Raw genomic sequence first — 27,495 nt, 5'->3', positions numbered from 1 at the left:
TCCTCCCTTCACCTGCTCAGAGGTGCAGTTCTTTCAACCACCAGCATCCTCAGGATCTGGGCTGACAGACTACAGCTAGGAGGCCACGTGCAGGGCCTGTGGCTGGAGTTTTAAGCTTCTGACTGTCACCCTGCACACTTCAGGATAAGGTTCACCAGCAGCCACCTTCTTTTGTTCTCCAACCTTTCTGCTCATCCTGGCCCAAGAATTCTCTACTTTAATTAAGACTGGCTGTTTCTGGCCAGCAGACACACTCACCTCATGGGCAGCAAGGCAGTCTCCCAGGCGATGCACTGTCCAGGCCCCAGAAACGGCCACTTGAAGGCCAGGGCCTCCGGGGGCTGCTGGCAGGTGCCCACACACTCATAAGCCAGGAACCCCGGGGGCTCCAGTACCCAGTTTTCAGCCCACTTTATCCCCTGCAGGTCAATGTACATCTCCTGGCGGCAGCAGCAGGTGCCCTCGGTCACTGGTGCTTCAGGGTCACAGTCGCCCTGAACTCTGTGTGGGCAAGGAGAGCAGGGTCAGAGGTCAGCTGGGAAGGCTGAGGTCAGAAGGCCTGGGGCACAGCTTAGTGGACACCTGGGAGGGAGATTTATGATCCAGCTCTCACTGTTTTAAAAGCTGGATATTTGTGAGAAGATTAATGAATAAACATATCTGAAACATAAAGGATTAAATCAGCTACTATTAATTAAAGGTCTCCTAGCAGGCCGGACACTGAACTAGGTACTTCACATGTATTATCTCAGGTGATGTCTGCATTTCATCCTCAGGTAGGTTCCAACATTATCCCCATTCCACCTGAGGCCACTGACACTCAGAGGTGTTCGGTGACGTGCCAGAGGACGTGCAGCCAGTGGAAGGCAGAGCTAGATGGAGGCCAGGCCGACTGGTTCCAAGGCCTCTTCTTAACCACTGTGCTATGCAGCCCCCATCTGCTCCAGAGAGCTAACTTGTCCATAAGGAAAGAATTCACCAAAGCAGGAGGGAAGCTCATCTCCCCTAGTAACCGCTAAAGCTAAGATTTTTCAAAAATTTAATCACGAAGAAGGATAAAGTAGAAGTAGATGATTACAATCAAGTGTATATGAGTCAATGGCAACATAAAAATCCATTGAAAATTATCAAAGATATTTTTAAATAAAATGAATAATACGATTTCTTCCTTTTTTTTTTTTTTGAGATTAGGTTTCGCTCTTCTTGGCCAGGCGAGAATGCAATGTCTCGATCTTGGCTCACTGCAACCTCCATCTCCCATGTTCAAGTGATTCTCCTGCGTGAGCCTCCCTAGTAGCTGGGATTACAGGCATGCACCACCATGCCCAGCTAACTTTTGTATTTTTAGTAGAGACTGGGTCTCACCATGTACGCCAGGGTGGTCTCAAACTCCTGACCTCAAGTGATCCACCTGCCTCGGCCTCCCAAAGCGCTGGGATTACAGCTGTGAGCCACCACGCTGGGTCTCTTTTTTTTTTTTAGAGACAAGGCCTGGCTATATTGACTAAACTGGCCTCCAACCTCAGCCTGCCAAGGAGCTGGGACTACAGGTGTGTGTCACTGTGCCCAGCTGCAAATAATTTTTTTCTAACATGTGTCTTGTCTTTTCATTCTCTTAATAGTGTCTTTAGAATAGCAGAATATTTTAATTTTAAAGAAGTCCAGTTTATCATTTTTTTCTTTTACAGATTTTTTTGGTATTGTTTCTAAATCTTTGCTTAACCAAGGTCACAAAGGTCTCTTCCTATGTTTTCTTCTTATAAGTTTTATGGTTTTACATTTAGAACTATGATCTATCTTTTTAATTTTTGTATATAGTACAAGGTAGAGCTCAAAGTTCACTTTTTAAAACCATCTGGATATCTAGTTGTTCCAGCACTATTTGTTGAATGGACTGTCTTATTTCCATTAACCTGCCTTCACACTTTTTTTTGAGACGGATTTCCCTCTTTCACCCAGGCTGATTTCAGCTCACTGCAACCTCCGCCTCCCAGGTTCAAACGATTCTCCTGCCTCAGCCTCCCGAGTAGCTGGGATTACAGGCGCGTGCCACCACAACCGGCTAATTTTTTTGTATTTTTCGTAGAGACGGGGTTTCACCATGTTGGCCAGATTGGTCCCAAACTCTTGACCTCAGGTGATCCACCTGCCTCTGCCTCCCAAAGTGCTAGGATTATAAACATGAGCCACCATGCCTGGCCACCTTTGATATATTTATTTATTTTTAATTTATTTTTAATTTTTATTTTTTGAGATGGAGTCTTGCTTTGTCACCCAGGTTGGAGTGCAGTGGCATGATCTTGGCTCACTGCAACCTCCATCTCCTGGGTTCATGCAATTCTCCTGCCTCAGCCTCTTGAGTAGCTGGGATTATAGGCATGTGCCACCACGCCTGGCTAATTTTTGTATTTTTAGTAGAGACAGGGTTTCACCATATTGGTCAGGCTGGTCTTGAACTCCTGACCTCAAGTGAGCCACCCACCTCAGCCTCCCAAAGTGCTGGGATTACAGGTGTGAGCCCCCATGCCTGGCCCTTTTGATATATTTAATAAATCAGTTATCCATATATATGTGGGTCTGTTTTTGGGTTCTGTTCTTTTCCATTGATCTACTTTATTTCCTTGATGCTATCTTGAATAACTGTAGCTATGTAATAAGACCTGAAGGAAGGTAGTGTTAGTCCTTCAACTTTTTGCAAAAGTGTTCCTTTGCAAAGTTGTTTTAGCTATTCGTGGTCCTTTACTTTCCCATATGAATTTAGAATTGGCATGTCAATTTCTACAAAAAATAAATAAATAAATAAAAGCCTGCTAGGCCGGGCACGGTGGCTTATGCCTGTAATCCCAGCACTTTGGGAGGCCAAGGCAGGTGTATCACTTGAGGCCAGGAGTTCGAGACCAGCCTGGTCAACATGGCAAAATCCTGTCTCTACTAAAATACAAAGATTAGCTGGGTGTGGTAGCGTGCCTGTAGTCCCAGCTATTTGGGAGGCTGAGGTACGAGAATTCCTTGAACCCAGGAGGTAGAGGTTGCAGTGAGCCAAGATCACACGAGTGCACTGCAGCCTGAGTGACAGAGTGAGACTCCATCTCAAAAAGAAAAAAAAGTATAATTTATTGATCTTTACTATATTCTAGGCACTGTGCTAAAAGCTTAAAATGGATAATGATTTTTTTTTTTTTTAAGACAGTGTCTCGCTCTGTCACCTAGGCTGGAGTGCAGTGGCGTGATCTTGGCTCATTACGATCTCCGCCTCCCTGGTTCAAACGATTCTCGTGCCTCAGCCTCCCAAGTAGTTGGGATCGACAGGCGTGTGCTGTTGGTAGAAGAGCTGAGGCGGGACTGGCTTATCTGTTATAATGTAAAAGAGTCTAGGAAGATGTCCGGGGTCCAGGGTCTAAAACCCCTCGTGGCCTTTGGAACACCAAGCTCTGTGCCAAAGAGTGGAAGCCTGCCCTGCCACACCACAATCTAAGCCCATGGCATAAAACCCCTTGTGGCTTGGACGGAACCCCGGGCTCGGGGCATAAAACCCCTTGTAGCCTCTGGAATGTGCACAGACTTGTTGGTTCCTTGCGTCTTACTTGTAAACATGTCCTCCGTTATCTCAAGCAGCAGAGCATATTCTATATGCGTCAAAGGAAATGCTAAACCATCACAGCTATGCTTAATGCACCACTACCTTTCTACCCCCACATCCTCACGCCCTCACCTGTTTACCCTCATGTCCTTACCACCTGCTTCTTTGTTTGATCACCAATAAATAGCGTGGGCTCAGGGCCTTCCGCAGCCTCCAATCTAGCGCTGGCCCCCACACCCACTTTGTGCACTCTTAACTTGTCTTTTCTCATTCCTTTGACCCTGACGGACTTTGTAGCCCCCACGGCCTGGTGTTGGGCCTGATAACCCCAACATTTCTGGTGCCCAGCATGGGGCTATGAAGACCCCAGTGAAGGAACGCTAGAGCATGTGGAAGTGGAGGACGCATCATCAAAGGAAACCTAAGGACGACTGAAAGGAGCTCGGTGGTTAAGCTAGGGCTCGGAAGAACCAGGGTAACAATGGGACAAAATGAAAGTAAACATTCTGCTTATCTCAACTTTCTAAGGCATTTATTACGGAGAGGGGGAGTGAATGTTAGTACTCAACATTTATTAATACTCTTTAGTACAGTAGATCAGTTTTGCCCACGGTTCCCAGAACAAGGGACAATGGAGTTGGATGAATGGGAAAGAATTGGCAGAGATTTAAAAAAGGCACATAAAGGAGCCAAAATTCCGTTTCTGTTTGGTCAGTGTGGGCGTTGATAAACGCAGCTCTTGAGCCATTTCACACAGATGGTGAGGCAGATTCAGATGAGGAACAGGCAGATGAGTGTAAAAAATTAACTTCAGATTCTGAATGTGAGGAACAGGAACCAGAGGAAATTAAAGAAAGGGAAGCTGAAAAAGTGTATTTTACTAGCCCGTCGGTTCCACCTGCTGAATTAAGTGAATGGCCACCTCCTCCCTCTCCCCATAATGGGTGAGATGAATTAGTTGTAAAACTTACCACTCTGGTAGTTACAACATTAAAACCTGCCGCAATTGGTGGTGCCATACAAAATTTTATTCAGAAGGCTAGAGCTGAAGGAGACCTAGAAGCACGGCAATTTCCCATTACTATAACCCAACAAGGAGGACAACATATAGCTAATTGGGCCACTTTTAAGTCATTAAAGGAATTTAAACAAGCCATTAGTCAATATGGGCCAATTTCTCCTTTTGTATAAACTTTACTAAAAAATGTGGCTCCTGATAATAGATTAATACCATATGACTGGGATACTTTAATAAAATCTGTTCTCACTCCGTCCTAGTACTTACAGTTTAAAACTTGGTGGGCTGATGAAGCTCAAACTCAGGCAAGAGAAAACACAAACAGAGCCGCCTGTACCTGTTTCCTTTGAACAGTTAATGGGTTTGGGCCCTAATTGAGGCCAATTAGATAATCAAGCAGTAATGAAAAATGTTGCCATTGTTCAGTTATGCACTGTGTGCTTAAGGGCATGGAAAAAAATAAATGTTACAGGGAAAAAAAATCCTTCTTTCATTAGACCTATGAGAGGGAAGGCTCATTTGGCTGAATATATTAAGGCTTGTGATGGCATTGGGGGTAATTTACATAAGGCTACCCTTTTAGCTCAAGCTATGGCTGAATTAAAGGTGGGAAAAAATATGCCCCGTTTCTCAGGATCTTGTTTTAATTGTAGGCAATTTGGACACACAAAAAAGGAATGTAGAAATGGAAATCAAAAGGCAAAAACTATTACCATCAATGAACAGAAAAGTCCCAGTGTATGCCCCCAGTGTAAGAAAGGCAATCACTGGGCAAATCAGTATCATTCTAAATTTAGCAAAGATGGGCAACCTCTTTGGGGAAACGGAAAGAGGGGCCTGCCTCAGGCCCCTCAACAAACCGAGGCATATCTGGCACAGTCAGCACCCTTACAAACGTACAATTGTCCCCTGCCACAGCAGGCAGTGCTGCAGTAGATCTTTGCAGCACAGTTCCTGTTTCCTTCCCTCCTGGGGAGCCACCAAAGAAGATCCCCACAGGAGTTAGGGGCCCTTTAACCTCAGGAAGAGTTGGTCTATTGCTTGGAAGGTCTAGCTTAAATTTAAGAGGTGTCACTGTACATACAGGAATAATTGATGCTGATTATACTGGAGAGATTCAATAAGTTATTAGTTCCTCAATTCCATGGTCTGCTTCCCCAGGAGAAAGAATTGCTCAGTTGTTACTGTTACCTTATGCAAACCTGGGAAGCAGTATAGTAAAAAGAATAAGAGGCTTTGGTAGTATGAATCCAGCAGGAAAAGCTGTATATTGGGTTAATCAAGTGTCTGACAAAAGACCTATTTGTACAGTAAGTATTCAAGAAAAGGACTTTGAAGGGTTAGTAGATACTGGAGCTGATGTTTCTATTATTGGTTTAAATCAATAGCCCCAGCATTGGTCAAAACAAAAGGCATCCATTGGTATTATTGGAGTAGGAGCTGCCTCAGAAGCTTTTCAAGTTCCTTAATTTTGCCAGGCCAAGGGCCGGATGGCCAAGAAGGGACAACTCAACCTATTATTATACCTATTCCTGTCAATCTATGGGGTAGAGACTTATTACAACAATGGGGTGCTGAAATATCTATTCCTATGGGTCAGTATAGTGATAACAGTAAACAAATGATGAGAAAAATGGGATATCTCTTGGGGAAGGGACTGGGAAAAAATGAAAATGGCCAACCAGAACCTTTAGAACTAAAAGGACAAACAGATTGAACTGGATTAGGATATCATTTTTAGGAGCAGCCGTTGCTGAGCCTGTGGCTCCCATTCCTCTTGTTTGGTTAACTGCCAAATTGGTTTGGGTGGAGCAATGGCCGCTGAAAAAGGAAAACTGGAGGCTTTAAAAGAATTGGTACAGAAAGAATTGCAAAAGGGACACATAGAGCCTACTTTCTCTCCTTGGAATTCTCCTGTGTTTGTTATTAAGAAAAAATCAAGGAAATGGAGAATATTAACAGATTTGAGGGCTGTTAATGCTGTAATTTAACCCATTGGTGCACTGTAACTAGGGCTGCCTTCTCCAACAATGATCTCAAAGTACTGGCCTCTCATAGTGATAGATTTAAAAGATTGCTTCTTTACTATTCCTTTATCTACCCAAGATTATGAAAAATTTCCTTTTGCTGTTCCTGCTATAAATAACAAAGAACCAGCAGACAGATACCATTGGAAAGTACTGCCACAAGGCATGTTAAATAGCCGACTATTTGTCAAACTTATGTCAGAAAAGTTAAGCCAGTTAAAGAACAATTAAAAAAATATTATCCATTATATGGATAATATTTTATGTGCAGCTGAAACTAGAGAGGAATTAATGCTATGCTACAAACAAATGGAAAAGGCTGTGACTGCAGCAGGATTAATCATAGCCCCTGACAAAATCCAAACTTCTACTCCCTTTCAGTATTTAGGAATGAACTTTCAGTATTTAGGAATGAAAGTAGAATGAAGTACTATTAAGCCTCAAAAGGTTCAAATTAGAAGAGATGATTTAAAAACTCTAAATGATTTTCGAAAATTGTTAGGAGACATTAATTGGATTCATTCCACTTTAGGCGTTCCTACTTATGCTATGTCTCACCTCTTTTCTACCTTACGAGGTAATTCTAACTTAAATAGTAAATGTTTCCCCTCCTAAGAGGCATTAGAGGAACTTCAATTAATTGGAGAAAAAATTCAACAGCCACAAGTGACTTGAATTGACCCTATGCAGCCATTACAGTTTTTTGTTTTTCCTACTAAACATTCACCTACAGGAGTTATTGTTCAACAGAATTATCTGGTTGCGTGGCTTTTTCTACCTCACAATACAACTAAACGCTCACTCTATACTTAGATCAAATTGCTATACTAGTAGGACAAGCAAGGCTGTGCACAATGGCACAATGAAGTTAATGGGATATGATCCAAATTAAATTATAGTTCCATTAAACAAACAACACATTCAACAAGCTTATATTAATTCCCAGGAATGGCAAGTTAATTTGGCAGGTTTTATTGGCATTCTTGATTATCATTATCCTAAATCCAAAATATTCCAACTTCTTAAATTAACATCAAGGATATTGCCTTCCAATACTCAAAAAGCTCCTATTGAAGGGGCCATCACTGTTTTCACTGATGGATCTAATAATGGAAAAATCTCATTTGCAGGACCTCAACAGCAAGTTTTTCAAACTGACTTTGCTTCTGCTCAAAGGGCTGAACTTATGGCTGTAATTATAGTACTAAAAACTTTTAAACAGCCAGCAAATATTGTTTCTGATTCAGCCTATGTAGTGCAAGCCACATAAAATATTGAATGTGCCTTAATTCAAAATGTGACTAATGACCAACTTAATCTTTATTTCATTCTTTACAGCAAGTAGTACAACGAAGGCATTCCCCTTTTTATATTACTCATGTAAAAGCACATACTAACCTCCCTGGCCCTTTAACTAAACTTAATCAAAAGGCGGATAATTATATGGGGAAGAGGATTTGCTGTGTCTCTCCAGGTGACAATCGGGTGCCTGTATGGGTGCCCACCAAACATCTGAAGATCTATCATGAGCTACAGCAGGAAGACAGGGCTCTGGGGAGAGCCAAAACTCCTGATACGAGTGATGGCACAAATAAATATCTCAGAGATGAAGGAGAAAACTGAGAATAGTCATCAGGCAAATTCTTCAACATAGGGACAAACCAAGAAGTTGGCACAGATGGCAAAGGACAACTTGAAAACACAGAACAAACTAAAAACAACTAGTAACCTGATGGTGGCCATGCTGGTGGCACTCACCATAGCGGTAAGCCTCCCTACTACAGGAGCAACTCAGAATTTCACTTATTGGGCATATGTCCCATTTCCTCCTTTAATTAGGTCTGTGAGTTGGACGGACCCTGTTATTGAGGTGTGCACCAATGACAGTACCTGGATGCTTGAGCCCATAGATAACTGAGGGCCAATGCATCCTAATAAGGAAGGGGTAAAAATAAATATATCCATAGAATATAAATAGCCCCCAATATGCCTGGGACCTGCTGTTGGAGGTTTACAGATTGACACACAGGCCTGGTTGGCAGTATTCCCCGAAAAAATAAATCATGGGCTGCTTTGCATATGATTTTGGGGCATGGTTTAAAATATAATCATTCCCATCCTAAAACCCTGCAGTTCCATCTGAATAAGTTCAAATATAAACAAAATAGAGTTTTGTTTAAAGGTGTGGATGCTTGAACTTGGGAAAATTGTATAGCAAGTAAGGCTGAGGTGCTAAAAAATAATTCCTGCAGAATTGTCATTAATTAGTCCCCTAAGGGGATCTTTAAAGAAAATTGCACCAGGCCTTCTTGTAAAACAAATGTAATAAACCAATGGAACCACTGGCAATTAAATCATACACAATATATTCAGACAAAAGCTGAGGTCTTCAGCTAGAGGAACTTCAATTAATTGGAGAAAAAATTCAACAGCCACAAGTGACTTGAATTGACCCTATGCAGCCATTACAGTTTTTTGTTTTTCCTACTAAACATTCACCTACAGGAGTTATTGTTCAACAGAATTATCTGGTTGCGTGGCTACTGGCATTGTTGCCCCTAATCCAAAAATGGTATCTCCTGCCATAGGACAGGAACATTCTGAATTATGGAAATTAGCTATGGCTCAATGTCCAATCAAAATTTGGGAGGGTAAATATAACAAGTATAAAGGGGAGGGAGATAAAACTAAATATGCTTTCTTTTCTTTCCAACAAGACTTTTTGGATTCAAAGTTGTGTCCTGCCACCTTTTGTGCTAGCAATAGGAAATGTTACTCTTAATATAATTACACACTTTATTTCATGCCCCAAATGTCATTTGTCTACCTGTATTAGTTCAACTTTTAATAAAAATCAGACTATCCTAATAATTAAAGCCAGGGAAGGAGTCTGGATGCCTATGTCTTTAAATAGACTGTGGGAGGCATCTCCATCCATTCATATAGTAACTGAAATCCTTAAAAAACTTTTATCCCATTCAAAAAGATTTACAGTTACTCTCATAGTTGCTATAATTTGCCTCATCACTATTACTACTACTACTGCAATAGCTGGTGTGGCTCTACATTCATCTGTACAAACTGTTAAATTTGTCAATAAGTGGCAAAATAATTCCACAAAATTATGGAACTCTCAAACTCAAATAAATAAATAGTTAACCAAATTAATGATCTCCTTCAGACAGTGATTTGAATGGGAGATCGTATTGTAAGTTTAAAAAGTAAAATTCAGCCGGGTGCGGTGGCTCAAGCCTGTAATCCCAGCACTTTGGGAGGCCAAGACAGGCGGATCACGAGGTCAGGAGATCGAGACCATCCTGGCTAACAAGGTGAAACCCCGTCTCTACTAAAAAATACAAAAAAAAGGCCGGGCGCGGTGGCTCAAGCCTGTAATCCCAGCACTTTGGGAGGCCGAGACGGGCGGATCACGAGGTCGGGAGATCGAGACCATCCTGGTTAACACGGTGAAACCCCGTCTCTACTAAAAAATACAAAAAACTAGCCGGGCGAGGTGGCGGGCGCCTGTAGTCCCAGCTACTCGGGAGGCTGAGGCAGGAGAATGGCGTGAACCCGGGAGGCGGAGCTTGCAGTGAGCTGAGATCCGGCCACTGCACTCCAGCCTGGGTGACAGAGCGAGACTCCGTCTCAAAAAAAAAAAAAAAAAAAAAAAAAAAAAAACTAGCCAGGCGAGGTGGTAGGCGCCTGTAGTCCCAGCTACTCGGGAGGCTGAGGCAGGAGAATGGCGTAAACCCGGGAGGAGGAGCTTGCAGTGAGCTGAGATCCAGCCACTGCACTCCAGCCTGGGTGACAGAGCGAGACTCTATCTCAAAAAAAAAAAAAAAAAAAAAGTAAAATTCAAATGCAATGTGATTGAAATACCTCTGATTTTTACATTACTCCTCATCTGTATAATGAAACAGAGCATGAGTGGGGAAATAGTTAAGAGACATTTAAAAGGTCATACTGGAAATTTATCTTTGGATATTGCAAAACTGAAGGAACAAGTACTTCAAGCCTCTCAGGCACATCTGACACTAATGCTAGGAACTGAAGTGCTTGAAGGAGCTGCAGATGGATTAGCAGCTATTAACCTGCTAAAATGGATCAAGACACTTGGAGACTCTGTGATTTCAATAATGATTGTGCTTTTAATCTGTGTTGTCTTTATATAGTCTGCAGACGTGGAAGCCACATCTGGAGAGAAAGCCCCCACTGAGAACAAGCAATGATAGCTGTGGTGGTTTTGCAAAAAAGGGAAACATGTTGGTAGAAGAGCTGAGGCAGGACTGGCTTGTCTGTCATGATGTAAGAGTCTTGAAAGATGTCCAGGGTCTAAAACCCCTCGTGGCCTTTAACACCAAGCTCTGTGCCAAAGGGTGGAAGGCTGCCCTGCCACACCACAATCTCAGCCCAGGGAATAAAACCCCTCGTGGCTTGGACGGAACCCAGGGCACAGGGCATAAAACCCCTTGTAGCCTCTGGAATGTGCACAGACTTGTTGGTTCCTTGCGTCTTACTTGTAAACATGTCCTCCATTATCTCAAGCAGCAGAGCATATTCTGTATGCATCAAAGGAAATGCTAAACAGTCACAGCTATGCTTAATGCACCACTACCTTTCTACCCCCACATCCTCACGCCCTCACCTGTTTACCCTTACGTCCCCACCACCTGCTTCTTTGTTTGATCACCAATAAATAGTGTGGGCTCCCAGAGCGTGGGGTCTTCACAGCCTCCAATCTAGCACTGGATCCCTCGATCCACTTTATGCACTTTTTTTGTTTTTGAGACCAAGTCTCAGTCTGTCACCCAGGCTAGAGTGCAGTGGTGCGATCTCCGCTCACTGTAAGCTCTACCTCCCAGGTTCACGCCATTTTCCTGCCTCAGCCTCCCGAGTAGCTGGGGCTACAGGTGCTTGCCACCACGCCTGGCTAATTTTTTTTGTATTTTTAGTAGAGATGGGGTTTCACCATCTTAGCCAGGATGGTCTCGATCTCCTGACCTCATTATCTGCCTGCCTTGGCCTCCCAAAGTGCTGGAATTACAGGAGTGAGTGAGCCACCATGCCCTGGCTCACTTTATGTACTCTTGTCTTTTCTTGTTTCTTTGACCCTACTGGACTTTGTAGCGCCCATGGCCTGGTGTCAGGCCTGATCACCCCAACAGTGCGCCACTGTGTCCAGCTCATTTTTGTATTTGTAGTAGAGATGGGGTTTCACCTTGTTGGCCAGGCTGGTTTCAAACTCCTGGCCTCAAATGATCCGCCCACCTCAGCCTTCCAAAGTGCTGGGATTACAGGCGTGAGCCACTGTGCCCAGCCTTGGATCATGATGTTTAATCTTAACAGTCTTACAAGGGAAGTACTATCGTTGGCCCCATTTCCAGAGATGAAAATGAAGGCTTAGAAAAGTATCTAGTCTAAGACCACAGAGTTAGGAAATAGTGGAACCAGGATTGAAAGCCAGGCAGTCTTGACTTGGAATGTCTGTTCTTAACCATTCTGTTACAAGCTACCAGGACTCAAATAACCCAAATGCCGGTCTCTCCTTTTCAGGTCATCTCTGTAGGGAAAAAGGTCAAACCTCTCCCCTTCCCTGACGGTGATCCTATTAATTCTGGGGGAAAAAAACAAAAAGCCAAAATAATCCTATACTATTTGATGTTACTTTTCTAATTCAAGAAAACAAACTTGCCATTAACATATAGTGCAGAGAAAGTCATGTAATATAAAGTACTGAGAAACAAAAAATTTGCTTTCAGCATTACTAGGCTCATTTTGGACTAAATGAATATAGTATATCCCAGCTCAGAAATCAACAATTTCTGGAAAGTTAAAAACTTCAACACAAACAATGTATTTTATGTAATATTTTATTTACTGATCTCTCTGAAACATGCCAAAATTCATATAGCTAAGGGAACTTACCATGCTAAAATGTTGTTCAACATGACAAATTTATACAAAACATATTTCAATGTAGTGCCTTCATTTCATTCTTGGGAATCAACATTACATTTAGGTGGTGAAAATTAGGGTACAAATATAATTACCAAATAATATTATACTTCTAGTTTACCGGAAAACATTAACAGTTGTGACAGTCACACCTAACACCTTGGTTAGAGAAAACGGGCAAGGGTGTCACAGAAGTATGCAAGATTTGACAGTTCAACTAATCCATAGCCTTTCTGAGAAACTACAGATGGAAAATATGTAGTAAATATTTCTGTAATATGGTGGTTTCACTACATTATAGTTATCATTCCATTCATGCACTCAAGTAACTGCTGCTTCTGATCACTGAAAACTCGATTCAAAGTCATTGCTCAACAAGCTGATACTACAAATCCCTTACGTTAAAAGGTAGTTTAAATGTGGAAATAAGGCAAAGCATACTTGTTAGTCACAACTACTTTTAGATATAATTGAGACTACACTGGTATACATAATTAGGTGCACCGTATGCATAACAATGCATACTATGGTATGGAGTTAATTCCAATTTCCATATTTTATATTTATTGGTCACAACAGCATACATTTTATGCTCCAAAAGAAACACATCGATCCAACAAAATGGTTATATTTAATGTTCTTTTAAAGATGAACTAAATTTAAGAATTGTTTTTTTCTAATATCTCATTTTCAAATTACTGATATAAATTTGCCAGAGAAACAATTACATGTTTTATCTAACATCAAATAATCTGCAAAGTTTCCAAGACAGATGCATTTCTTGTTCAATTTCCAAAAGTAAATAAAGGCTTTCTAACTGAAAACATTTGCATCCCTAGCTCTCTAATGTAAACATTAAAAAGAAAATTACAAAAAATGACCTCTAAGCTTCTGAATAGTCCACTTAGTTACATAAAGTACTTTCTGTCCCAACACTTTCTCTATTTCAAGATATTTACTTCCTAAGTACATGACAAAGTCTTCATTTCAAACCAGTCACTCAGTTTCCATGGTAACATTGCGGGATTCCTTGGCTACCATAAGTCGCATTAGTTGACTGTGGAATTTCTCAATCTTCTTTACATCTTGAGCTTGCTCTGTTTTATACACCAAACACTGTCAGAAATTTTAGAAGTACACATTAACTATATAAAACTAGATATTGACAATGTAGAAAACATACAATTGGATAAAATTTTGAGTTTTTCCTACCACTGTTTTGCTCTATTCTCCTTGGAGGGTCGTACTAGGAAAATTGCACTCAAGTTTCCAAGCCTCCAGCAATTCCATGTCTTAAAGTATAGTAATTTAAATGCCACTGCTGTGGACAAAAAACTAAATGAAGTCTATTAGAAGCTTCTGAAAAATGTTAAATGTTAAATCCTACTATAGTCTGATGAGAAGAACTCAAGGCTTAGAATTAGGTATTAGATTATCTCCCTAGGTATTTTCTCCCAGCCGTAAGTAACTGAGTTATGCTGGAAAAAAACCCAGAAATCTTAAAATACCTTTTTCTACTGGTGAAATTGGGGGTTTGATAATTTTTAGAAAAAAATCTAGAATTCTCTGTATAGCTGGTCAACACATAAACCAGATAAATCTTGATTTTCTTGGCCAGGAGTGGTAGCTTACACCTGTAATCCCAGCACTTTGGGAGGCCGAGGCGGGCTGATCACCAGGTCAGGACTTCAAGACCAGCCTGGCCAATATGGTGAAACCTCGTCTCTACTAAAAATACAAAAATTAGCTGGGCGTGGTGGCGTACACTTGTACTCCCAGCTACTGGGGAGGCTGAGGCAGAAGAATTGCTTGAACCCAGGAGTCGGGGCTGCAGTGAGCTGAGATCATGCCACTGCACTCCGGCCTGGGCGACCGGGTGAGACTCTGTCTCAAAAAAAAAAAAAAATCTTGATTTTCTGAAGATATGTATTTTTGAGACAGTGTCTCACTCCGTGACCCAGGCTGGGGGTATAGTGGCACAATCTCAGCTCACTGCAACCTGTGTCCTGGGCTCAAGTGATCTTCAGCTTCCTGAGTAGCTGGGACTACAGGCACACACAACCATACCCAGCTAATTTTTCTATTTTAGTAGAGATGGGGTTTCTCCATGTTGCCCAGGCTTGAAGATACTACTTTTAAAGCAAACCAAATTCTTCCTTGTTAGCGTTAAATTCTTCACTAGATACTTAAGATCTGCTTATGGTTGGTCATAAAGCCATCTGTTGTAGAATCTTCAGAAATAGCAATTTTAAGCTGGTAGCCCTTCCCTCATTTTGTAATATAGGTCCACTTTTCTTCAGCCCATCTTAAAGGTTCACATGAGTTTTAAACAGCAGGAACTAATGATCCTCTAATAAAAGTCAATCATTAACTTGAAGTTCAACCTCATCATGCCCAATTGATCTGAATTCATCCAGCCTTTTAAACAACTCACTTAAAAAAAAATTTTATCCATGCATTGTACAAATTTGTGCAGCAATCTTGTGAAAAGGCCGTATTAACTTCATCATTAAATTTTCAGTATATGTGCTACAAGAGAATATACATACCTTCTCACTGAAGTTTCTGACAGAAAAAGATTTTAGGTCCGTAGAAGACAGTATTATAAATCAATTATGGGATTAGAAAAATTATGCATACATGGGATTATAAAAAAGTCAAAGTTAACACGGATCCTTAATTATATTTAATTATTAACAAGGCAAAAAGAGCCATCAATTGAAGATAAGGCCTTTTGTATTAAAATTTGTTCTGCAGTTATTCCCCTATTTTTTTTTTTTTTTTTGAGATGGAATCTAGCTCTGTTGCCCAGGCTGGAGTGCAGTGGCACAACTTTGGCTCACTGCAACCTCTGCTGCCCAGGTTCAAGCGATTCTCCTGCCTCAGCCTCCCGAGTAGCTGAGATTACAGGTGCCCACCACCACGCCCAGCTAATTTTTGTATTTTCAGTAGAGACGGGGTTTCACTGTCTTGGCCAGGCTTGATCTTGAACACCTGACCTCATGATCCACCCACCTCCCAAAGTGCTGGGATTACAAGCGTGAGCCACTGCTCCCGGCCTATTCCCCTATTTTTAAGACAGGACATAGGGGTTTTTCTTCAGCAGGTATACCTAACCACTCTGTGACAATCACAATTAAAATTTTTCTCAGTGTGGAATGTCAAGATTTAAGAAGTACTTAGTGGTTCACGCCCATAATCCCAGTGGTTTGGGAGGCTAAGGCAGAAAGATGGCTTGAGTCCAGGAGTTCCAGATCAGCCTGGGCAAAATATAATGAGACCCTGTCTAGACAAAAAAATTTAAAAATTAGCTGAGTGTGGTGGTGCACACCTGTAGTCCCTGCTATTCGGGAGGCTGAAGCGAGAGGACCGCTTGAGCCCAGGAGGTTGAGGATGCAGTGAGCCACTGCACTCCAGCCTGAGCAACAGAGCAAGACACTGTCTCTAAAAAAAAAAAAAAAAAAAAAAAAAAGCAATCAACAAAACAACCAACAAACAAAAGAAAACATTTACTCAGTCTACCAAGGGTAACCACTAATGTTAGATACTTTCATATATTTTTTTACTATCACTATGATACTTTACAGATGAGGAAATTGAGACCAGAAGGCTAAACTTTTGGCTTAAACTTTTCCATGGCCAAAATGCTAGTAAATGACTAAGCTAGGATTCACATCTCTTAAATCTATGTCTAGCATATTACATCTCAATTCACTCTTCCTTTTTCACATGTTCAGCTACTCACTAAATTCAACTGGCTCTTAGAAGACACGGTAATCACTAAAAGGTCTAACTTCATGCAATTTCATAATGGAACCCTGAACACAAATACAATATATGACCAAAGACAAAAGTGATTTTAAAAATCACTCTATACAATTTTTAAAAGAACTAATGTATTTTAAAAATGTTTACTGAGTGCTCTCTGGGTCAAGATATCGTAGTAGGCAATGGAAATAAAACACGTAAGAATATTACTAATCTATCTCTATTGTCTTGAAGCGCAGTCTATTAAAAAGACAAATGTGATAAAAGAATCGTGATACAGCACAAAAAGCCAAAATGAAAAGCAAGAGATGAAGCAATCCTCGAGTTGGGTTTTGAAAGATAAGCAGCAGTCTGGCCACATTAGGGGCAGAGGTGGGATTCAATATTGCAAAGGAGGAAACAGAATGTTCAAAAGCACTGAGGCCTAACACATCACAGCACATTAAAGGAGTTCTTATGTAATACAGAAATTACAGAGATTAGAGGGGATGCAAGGGTGGAGTTTAAAGGCTTCTAAGCAAGGGAGAACAATCAAATTTGCCTTTTAGAAATCACTTTGGGGCTGGGCATGGTGGACCACATCTGTAATCCCAGCACTTTGGGAGGCCGAGGTAGGTGGATTGCTCGAGGTCAGGAGTTCAACATCAGCCTGGGCAACATGGTGAAATCTCATCTCTACTAAAAATACAAAAATTAGCCGGGTGTGGTGGTGCCCACCTGTAATCCTACCTACTTGGGAGGCTGAGGCAGGAGAATCGCTTGAACCCGGAAGGCAGAGGTTGCAGTGAGCCAAGAATGAACCATTGCACTCCAGCCTGGGTAATAGAGCCAGACTCCCTCTTTATTAAAAAAAAAAAAAAAAAGGCTGGGCGCAGTGGCTCACGCCTGTAATCCCAACACTTTGGGAGGCTGAGGTGGGTGGATCATGAGGTCAGGAGACCAAGACCATCCTGGCTAACACAGTGAAACCTCGTCTCTACTAAAAATACAAAAAATTAGCCGGGCATGGTGGTGGGCGCCTGTAGTCCCAGCTACTCAGGAGGCTGAGGCAGGAGAATGGCGTGAACCCAGGAGGCAGAGCTTGCAGTGAGCTAAGACTATGCCACTGCACTCCAGCCTGGGAAACACAGTGAGACTCCGTCAAACAAACAAACAAATTAAAAGAAAAGGCCAGGTGCGGTGGCTCACGCCTGTAATCCCAGCACTTTGGGAGGCCAAGATGGGTGGATCACGAGGTCAAGAGATGGAGACCATCCTGGTCAACATGGTGAAACCCTGTCTCTACTAAAAATAAAAAATAAAAAAAATTAGTTGGGCGTGGTGGTGCACAGCTGTAGTTTCAGCTACTTGGGAGGCTGAGGCAGGAGAATCACTCGAACCTGGGAGGCGGCGGCTGCAGTGAGCAGAGATTGAGCCACCGCACTCCAGCCTGGCAACAGAGCGAGACTCCATCTCAAAAAAAAAGAAAAATAGAAATCACTCTGGGCTGGGCACTGTGGCCCATGTGTGTAATCCCAGCAACTTGGGAGGCTGAGGGGGAGGACTGCTTGAAGCCACAAGTTCAAGACCAGCCTGGGCAACATAGTGATATCCTGTCTCTAAAAACTTTTTAAATTAAAAAAAATCCCCAGATTTCTGACCAGGTGGAAAATAATGCAACTAAAAGTAGGAAGGTAGGAACAGAAGAAGGAGGTAGTTTTTTTTGTTTGTTTGCTTTTTTGAGACGGAGTCTCGCTTTGTCACCCAGGCTGGAGTGCAATGGCACCACTTCTGCTCACTGCAAGCTCCGCCTCCCAGGTTCACGCCATTCTCCTGCCTCAGCCTCCCGAGTAGCTGGGACTACAGGCACCTGCTACCATGCCCGGCTAATTTTTTTGTATTTTTAGTAGAGATGGGGTTTCACCGTGTTAGCCAGGATGGTCTTGATCTCCTGACTTTGTGATCCACCCGCCTTGGCCTTCCAAAGTGCTGGGATTACAGGCATGAGGAGCTAGTTTAAGAACAGATGATAAACTCCAGTGTAGACAAACGAATTTTGAGGGTATGTGAGGTACAGATGCTAGTCAGAAGAATATGAGCTAAACACACATTTGCAAGTAGACATAGATAGGTGCAGTATTAGACTTAACTAAATGAACTGCTCCAGAAGCTGTATGAAAAGACAATCAAGGACAGAATCCTAGAGAAGCACATATATATATGATGCACATTTAAAAAAAAAAAAAAAGCAAAGAAGAAACAATAGAAACACAGAATAAATAGTAAGACCAAGATAAAACAGAGCCACAAGTGCCAACATAATTATTTCTATGAAAGAGTGGGGTTCTCTATCAAAAGCAGCAAGGAGGCCAAGTAAGATATGAATAATAAGACCATTGGCTTTGAAAATAAAGGAGCTGCTGATGTGCTCTCATAAAGAGCAGTTTCAGTGGAATACCATATGCAGAAAACGGATGGCAGAGGGTTAAGGAATGAATGGGATATGAGGGGGTTAAGGAATGAATGGGATATGAGGAAGTAACAAGAGTGAGCATATCAAGGGCAGGAAATACAAGAATAAAGCCTGTAACTTGTGTTCAAACACTGTCATTTAAAGGAAACTTTTACTCCCTTACATCCAGTTTGGTCTCTACATTCCTGTTGCTTAAGGTCTGAAGACAGCACTTAGTAAATGACACTTGACATAATGCATTAAGAAAGCAAGTTAAATTATTTCCTGAGGGTCTATAAAAGTAGCTGCTAGAATGAGGTTCTTCATTTTTGAATGAAATGCAAAATAAGCATCCTAATGGGTAATCTCCATAAACTCCAAGTAAATAATTTCAAACAAATGACAAACAAATCTGAAAGTATGTAACAAATAAACATGTATACTTACAACTAAATCATCTGTTACTTTAACACACAAGTTCCCATCAGAATGCCTATATTTGAGAACCACACGTGCCTGAAACAAAAATACATATTTAGAAACAATGAAGACAGATGACATTTCTCATAAATAATTTAGTCTTCAGGTAGGCTGAAAAGGATCCTTTTAGAATAAATACCCCCAAACATCTAAAGGCATTTTTACTATAAACTGAAATGAGGTTAAAAAAAAAAAATCAGCTATTTTAGTTCATTCCTTTGCTACAATTTATTTATTTAAGACTTTAAAAAGGTTGGATATTTTATTTGCAGACAGTTTGAAAAGAGATGTACTGAACATTCTCAAAACACATCCACATTCAGGGAATGTCTGTGAGACTTACAAGGTGGCATTTCTTGCCAATAAGAATATACACCAACACACCTAGCCACAGAGGATGACAGGAAAAGGAGGAAAAACATTTAGCAGAAATGGCTGGTTAAAAAGACCAAATCCATTCCTTAGCAAACAGTGCTGCAGGTCAGTGCAATTCACACTTTCCATTATTCCATGGATCTTAGCAAGTGGATTCAGACTAAAATATTCAGCAAAATCAGGTCTTTATCATGAAGGCAGAACATAATGCATTATTACATAAAAGCAGAATTCTGCCTTGAAAAGAAGTCTCCACCAACAACTTTTCCAAAAACCAGAATAACTCCTATACTGAAGTGCCATGTTACACAATACTTTATGTTCAATATTCTACAGATTGCCAAGGCATTTAGTTATTAGCATATTCCTATAAGACATCTCTCAAGAACACTTCCACGAACATTTTTTTTTCTTTCAGTGATGGATTCAAGCACAGGTATCGCAGTTTTTCCCTAACCAGTATCAGTAACTCTTGTTTAGCTAGCTGTTTTAAAAACTGCCAAGTATCGGCCAGGCGCGGTGGCTCACGCTGTAATCTCAGCACTTTGAGAGGCCGAGGCGGGTGGATCATGAAGTCAGGAGTCGAGACCATCCTGGCTAACACGGTGAAACCCCGTCTCTACTAAAAAATACAAAAAATTAGCTGGGCGTGGTGGCGAGCGCCTGCAGTCCCAACTAATCGGGAGGCTGAGGCAGGAGAATGGCGTGAACCCGGGAGGCGGAACTTGCAGTGAGCCGAGATCGTGCCACTGGACTCCATTCCAGCCTGGGGACAGAGCGAGACTCCGTCTCAAAATAAACAAAACAAAATAAAAACTGCTAAGTATCTACAAGCCAAAACAAAAACGTAATTTTTTTTTTTTTTTTTTGAGACGGAGTCTTTGCTCTGTCACCCAGGCTGGAATGCAGTGGCACCATCTCGGTCTACTGCAAGCTCCGCCTCCTGGGCTCACGCCATTCTCCTGCCTCAGCCTCCCGAGTAGCTGGGACTACAGGCGCCCGCTACCACACCTGGCTGATTTTTTGTATTTTTAGTAGAGACGGGGTTTCACCATGTTAGCCAGGATGGTCTCGATCTCCTGACCTCGTGATCCGCCCGCCTCGGTCTCCCAAAGTGCTGGGATTACAGGCTTGAGCCACCGCGCCCGGCCAATTTTTTTTTTTTTTCAAGACAAGTCTCGCTCAGTCGCCCAGGCTGGAGTGCAGTGGCGCGATCTCGGCTCATTGCAAGCTCCGCCTCCCGGGTTCACGCCATTCTCCTGCCTCAGCCTCCCAAGTAGCTGGGACTACAGGCACCCGCCGCCACACCCATCAAATTTTTTGCATTTTTAGTAGAGACGGGGTTTCACCGTGTTAGCCAGGATGGTCTGGATCTCCTGACCTCGTGATCCGCCCGCCTCAGCCTCCCAAAGTGCTGGGATTACAGGCATAAGCCACCGCGCCCAGCCTCAGAAACATAATTTTAAAATGGTTACGATCTAGCACCAGAGGCCTCAAGACAATTATGGAAACTAAATAAAAAGGGCTAATGGAACTGCAACCTACAGCTTTCCCCATTATGGTCTTTGCATTCCTGAGATTGAAAAAAAAAAGTTATATCACTATATGTGATTTGTCTGAGTGAAGGAGGAAAGGGAACTCATCAAGCATTTAAGCAGATATAAATAGTAGTAACGGCCGGGCGCAGTGGCTCAGGCCTGTAATCCCAGCACTTTGGGAGGCCGAGACGGGCGGATCACAAGGTCAGGAGATCGAGACCATCCTGGCTAACATGGTGAAACCCCGTCTCTACTAAAAATACAAAAAATCAGCCAGGTGTGGTAGCGGGCGCCTGTAGTCCCAGCTACTCGGGAGGCTGAGGCAGGAGAATGGCGTGAGCCCAGGAGGCGGAGCTTGCAGTAGACCGAGATGGTGCCACTGCACTCCGGCCTGGGTGACAGAGCAAAGACTCCGTCTCAAAAAAAAAAAAAAAAAAAAAAAGTAGTAACTAGGTTAATTATCTTTAGAATACCTGATTCTATTTATTGATCTAGTAAGTTCAGTTTTACATATTTTAAAAATTCAGTTCTCTAGAAACAAAACACTTAAAAATATACTAAGCCTGACAACTATGTGAAGTTTTAACTCTCAGTTAAAGGAACTCACTGGTTTCATTTAGGAGAAATGAGTTAAAAGGCCACTGGGCGCAGTGGCTCACGCCTGTAATCCCAGCACTTTGAGAGGGCAAGAGTTCACTCATGAGGTCAGGAGTTTGAGACCAGTCTGGCCAACATGGTAAAACCCCTTCTCTACTAAAAATACAAAAATTAGCTGAGCATGGTGGCAGGTGCCTGTAATCCTAGCCACTCGGGAGGCTGAGGCAGGAGAATCACTTGAACCTGGGAGGTGGAGGTTGCAGTCAGCTAAGATCACACCACTGCACTCCAGCTTGGACAACAAAAGCAAAACTCTGTCTCAAAAAAAAAAAAAAAAAGAGAAAAAAAGAAAAGAAAAAAGGCCAAACTTACTTATAAAGGGGTCCATTTGGTAATTTAGAGGGTGCTGAGTCACCACGTCAGATGCCATAAAGAAAGAAAAAGAAATCAAGGTTCTTTACCAAAAATAACCAAAACACAAGGACAAATGAATTAAGCCCTATAAAAGGATATACATATAAAATGCTAAAGAGAAAAAACAAGTAATTTAGACTGGGAAAAAGGAAGGTCTAAAAAATAAGGTAGCTTTGAAAATGCTTTTTTTTTTTTTTTTTTAAACCTTATAGAAGGCAGAAGGCTGAAAAACCATTCTGAACAAGGATACAATGAATTCTGTAGCTTCATGAGACTACAGCTGAAGATCATGAAAATGGTGAGACAAAGCCAGAAAGACTGGAGATGGGTCAGACTAAGAGTTGGGACTATATCCAGTTATCAAAGAATAACCAGTTTTTAAGCAGGAGATGAAGAATTCAACTTTTGTTTTTTAGACAATTGTGGCAGAAGTGTTAAGGAACTAAAAAGGCTGACAGACCAACAGAGAGGTTATTACATAATCCAGTGGTAATGCCATCTTCAATTATAGCAATGCAAGAAAGAGTGGTAAAAAGATACTCGGTATAATCAACAGGTTAAATGTGTTGGGGAGAGAAGACAGAGAATTTTGGAAAACAGATTCCAGAGACCTGACAAAATTTGTTCTTTAGCCCTAGCAGAAACAGAATGGACTTGGGGTTCAAAGATCTGGGTCCAAATTTCATCTTAATCTCTTAAGAAACTAGGCAAATCATTTAACATATCTAAAATCATTCATTTATGTACTTTGATGCGTTGCTGTAATTGTTCATGTATTATGTATAAATATATGTAAATACACATAAATATATATGAAATGCCTGTAACATATAAACATGTAAAATGTCTGTCACCTATAAGGCACTCAAAAAAAAAACCTGTTAAGTCGGCTGGGCGCGGTGGCTTACTCCTGTAATCCCAGCACTTTGGGAGGTCGAGGTGGGTGGATCACCTGAGGTGGTAAGGAGTTTGAGACCAGCCTGGCCAACATGATGAAACTCCGTCTCTACTAAAAATACAAAAAATTAGCTGGGCATGGTGCCAGGAGCCTGTAATCCCATATGCTTGGGAGGCTGAGGCAGGAGAATCGATTGAACCCAGGAGGTGGAGGTTGCAGTGAGCCAAGATTGTGCCACTGCACTCCAGCCTGGGCAACAAGAACAAAACTCCATCTCGGAAAACAAATAAATAAAAAAACTGTTAAGCTCTTCATCTACATTCATCCTCTCCCCTCTCAACATATCAGTCAAGCCAGGCGCCATGGCTTGCGTCTGTAATCCCAGGTACTTGGGAAGCTGAGGCAGGAGAATCATCCGAGGCAAGGATTTAAGACCAACCTGGGCAACAAAGCAAGACCCCCGTCTTCAAAAAAAAAAAAAAAATTAGGCAGGCATGGTGGCATGTCTGTAGTCTCAACTACTCAGGAGGCTGAGGTGGGAGGATCACTCGAGCCCAGTTCAATGCTGGAGTGAACTGTGATTTGTGCCACTGCACTCCAGCCTGTGCCAACTGCAATTTTCTGACTGGGTAAGAGATGAAATATTCTCTCTCTTGTCTATTCTAGACATACTTTGCTCACAGTGATGCTCTAAGTATTTTCATTTTCTCTACCACTGCCATCACATTATTACAGTACAGTCACTCTTGATGTGAATTTACATATTCTTTACTGTTTCTCAAGTATTTTTAGTTTATACTGTGGGTACTTCTGGATAAAAGTCCTGTATGGTCTCAGAGTACCATTGTCTGAATGAAGAAACAAATGATCCTGCAAACAAGGGAAGCCAACCAAATGAAGCAATCAGAAGTCACCAGTGTTATAAACAAATTACTCAATTTAAAAAATACAGTATTTCCATTATTTATTATTGTATCATTTTATTGTAAAAAAATAGAACTAAGAATGTTTTACAGCTTGTTACTTACCTAGGCCTTTCTGTGGGTCTAATACTATTTTTAATCATAATTATCAACATTTCTTGATGCACACTTTAAACTTATATGCACTATAAACAACATGTGGCATTGGAGTTACAGGTCACCAGCTCACTGCATAAACTTAAAACATAATTCATATTACTTAATGATCATCAATAGTTTCACACAGTAAATCCTGAGCCCCGGGCTGGGCACAGTGGCTCACACCTGTAATTCCAACACTTTGGGAGGCCAAGGCGGGCGGATCACAGGTCAGGAGTTCCAGACCAGCCTGGCCAACATGGTGAAACCCTGCCTCTATTAAAAATACAAAAAATTAGCCAGGTGTGGTGGCGGGCGCCTGTAAACCCAGCTACTCGGGAAGCTGAGGCAGGAGAATTGTTTGAACTCAGGAAGCCGAGGTTGCAGTGAGCTGAGATTGAGCCATTACACTCCAGCCCGGGCGACAGTGCGAGATGCCGTCTCAAAAGAAAAAAAAAAAAAAAAAATTCCTGAGCCCCAGTTTTCTGAGATTATCCATCCCCTTTTCATTTTCTTTCTTCTCTGAGGGATATAGTCACAATACACTGTATCTTTAATACCCTCCAATAACACCAGCTCCTTAAGGGTTCAACGGCATCTCATTCACCTTTGTGTCTCCCACAGAACCTAATTTAACTTGGGGTTCAGTAACACGAGAGTGGGGAATGAATGAAGCACAAAAGAGATGATTGAGTTACAACAGACAGAAAACAAAAGCAGCATCATACATAACCAGGTCTGAGATTTCCAGTATAAAATCCCTTCAATATGCTGAGTTCTAAAAAGGAGAACTTTTAATTAACACGAATATACTTCATATAATTCTTCAGACATGACAATAAAATAAGCAAAACCTCAAGAGACGAAAGGAAAGATGCGAATGCTAAACTCCCATCACTTGGACTCCTTTGCTTTTTAATAACGAGCTAACTTCCGACATCCACCTCCATTATAATTTTTGCAGGGGCTAAGAATGTATTTCAGAGGTCCATGAATCCCCTAAAATTGTTTGCAAACATTTACGTATACGTACATTTTTCTGAGGAAAGGTGCTAATATTATTCTTATGTTCTCAAAGCCTGTGACTCCCAAAATACTAAGAACCAATATTCTGAAGGGGTACAGATGCTTTCAAATTGGAATCAAGAATGATGCTTTCAAGACTGTCTGAGCGGCAGTAGAAAAACATCATCAGTTTCATATACATAAGGTACCCTTACCGCCTAGGCGGTACAGGAAAAGTGAACCAAGACAAAGGACAGGAAACTGCAGGGGGAGGAGCCCTGGCTTCAGGGACTCATAAAACAACCGAAGCCTTAAGGGAAGTTGAGGGACTGGGGCGGGGGAAGATCGACTGTAGAGATGTTTAGGGCTGAGATGAACCTGGCTGTTGCCCGTTTCAGGGCCTCACTGGGCCGCTTTAATCAGGGACGAAGGGGACGAGACAGCGGAACATTAACTTGGCAGAGTCCATTTGTGTTCATTCCCAGCACCTCCTGGGAGCGCTGGGGAAGCTCCAGCGGCCGAGTGGATGGCGGGAAGATATCCTGGGCTGGGGCCCAAAGCAGCGGCCCCGCCAGCGATTTACCTTCATAGGATCAGCGAGGTAAAGTTTTTCGGCAGCGCGGCTGAACTCCTCCCAGGTCTGGTACTGCGGCATCGTGGCCTGAAGTGGAAAAGTAAAGAGAACCAACGCCTCAGAACCCGGCCCAACAAACTACCTACGTCCGGGAGTCGCCAACCGACGCGAGTCCCAGCAGCCCCAAGATGGCGGCGGCTCCTCGCACCAACGCCTCGCTCCATTGGACAGCCCCGTCCATGTTCGCCCAATGGGCAGAAGGGATGTTGTCAGGGAGTGGGCGGAGCCCAGGGCGTGTGGCTCGGGAGCTGAGCGAGAGAAGTGGAGGGCAGGGCAACCAATGCCGGCTGCCACAGCACCCCCTGTAGGGCCGAATGAGCGGCGTCCGTCCCGCGGCACTCGGGTGAACCGCAGCTTCCTTCAACAAAGATTAAGCGACTGCGATAGGCGCTGCAGATACGAGGAAGGAGGCGACAGGGCCTAGCTGTCACACAGCTTGGTGAAGAAGCCAGGAGACATAAACACAAGAGTGCAACGGAAAACTTTATATGATAAACATTTATGTCGGGTTAGTGAAGCGCAAAGGAAGAACGATCACTTGTGGGTGGGCGGAGGCTCACAGAAGCGGCGCAAGCTCAACAGGTGGGCAAGGAAGAGCAGAACGCGTAGACCCATTTTAGATCTGCAGTGTATGTCAGATGACTGGTGTTTAGGAGATGAGGAAGAAGCCATATAATCACTTATGCAAGGATAAGAAATCTGATCCTCCAAGCAGGAGGATCGCTTGAGCCCAGGAGTTCGAGGCTGCAGTGAGCCATGATCGCGCTACGCACCCAGCTTGGGCATCAGAGCAAGACACTGTCGCAAAAGTGAAAACAAAATAAAGAAGATGGCCTGAAGGGGACACCAGGTAAAGAGTATTATATTTTGAGATGGAAAGATTTTGTGCATGTTTATAACTTTTAGAGAAGGACACAGATAGAAAAATCAGGCTGGGCGCGGTTGCTCACGCCTGTAATCCCAGCACTTTGGGAGACCGAGGCGGGTGGATCACAAGGTCAGGATATCGAGACCATCCTGGCTAACACGGTGAAACCCCGTCTCTACTAAAAATGCAAAAAATTAGCCGGGCGTGGTGGCGGGCGCCTGTGGTCCCAGCTACTCAGGAGGCTGAGGAAGGAGAATGGGGTGAACCTGGGAGGCGGAGCTTGCAGTGAGCCGAGATTGGGCCACTGCACTCCAGCCTGGGCAACAGAGCGAGACTCCATCTAAAAAAAAAAGAAAGAAAGAAACTCAAAAGCAGTATGTGAAGTAGAGTAGAAAGCTGAAACTGGAGATCATATCATAAGCTGAAACTGGGAATAGCCCCAACTGGGGTCTGTCTCCAGCAACACCCAGAAGCTTGGGTTTTGGACTGGAAAAGACGGATATTAGGGATTTATAGGGTACATGAGGAAGAAGAACAAAGGACTAAGAATGTTAAAGGTATTGGTAAGAGAGTGACTGAACTCATAAATTATGGGATCCATGCTAGATAGATGGTAATTAATTGGGTCAAAAGAGAGAAACTAAGAAACCAGAATTAAAGGAAATCTGAATTCAATATAACAGGAAATAAGAAATTTTAGTCAGATTGGATATTGGGGTTTAACATTTTACAGTAGCAATAGTCACTGGTGAGGCTGGGTTGTCCACACAAAATTAAAGTCTTGTATGAGTAAGAAAGGGAATAAGATGAAGGAGAAGGCTATGAGCCAGGGACCCAAATCCTCAG

At 42.4% G+C, this 27,495-nt stretch overlaps 2 protein-coding genes and 1 long non-coding RNA gene across 4 annotated transcripts in view; 1 reads left to right on the top strand and 2 right to left on the bottom strand.

Annotated features, from left to right (window-relative positions):
- EPHX1 (epoxide hydrolase 1) overlaps positions 1 to 559 on the bottom strand; it is a 40,055-nt gene extending 39,496 nt beyond the window's left edge. Inside the window, exon 1 of the mRNA XM_077952253.1 lies at positions 259 to 559. The gene's annotated coding sequence lies outside the window, so the exon portion shown is untranslated. The remainder of the gene's footprint in view (positions 1 to 258) is intronic.
- Positions 560 to 12,481: 11,922 nt separating this feature from the next.
- On the bottom strand, positions 12,482 to 25,917 carry SRP9 (signal recognition particle 9). The gene is made up of 3 exons (XM_015115259.2): positions 25,731 to 25,917; positions 19,227 to 19,295; positions 12,482 to 13,696 (listed from the first exon to the last, which is right to left on the bottom strand). The coding sequence occupies exons 1-3, from the start codon at positions 25,800 to 25,802 to the stop codon at positions 13,577 to 13,579; spliced, it is 261 nt and encodes an 86-aa protein (XP_014970745.1). The 5' UTR covers positions 25,803 to 25,917; the 3' UTR covers positions 12,482 to 13,576.
- Positions 25,462 to 27,495, top strand: part of LOC106993394 (uncharacterized) — a 56,339-nt gene continuing 54,305 nt past the window's right edge. For both annotated transcript variants that reach the window (XR_001439623.3, XR_003719204.2), the window contains exon 1: positions 25,462 to 26,631. This is a non-coding gene — a long non-coding RNA (uncharacterized LOC106993394). The remainder of the gene's footprint in view (positions 26,632 to 27,495) is intronic.

This window comes from Macaca mulatta, chromosome 1, assembly GCF_049350105.2.
Source record: "Macaca mulatta isolate MMU2019108-1 chromosome 1, T2T-MMU8v2.0, whole genome shotgun sequence".
NCBI lineage: Eukaryota > Metazoa > Chordata > Mammalia > Primates > Cercopithecidae > Macaca > Macaca mulatta.
This window is presented reverse-complemented; position numbering and strand designations above follow the sequence as displayed.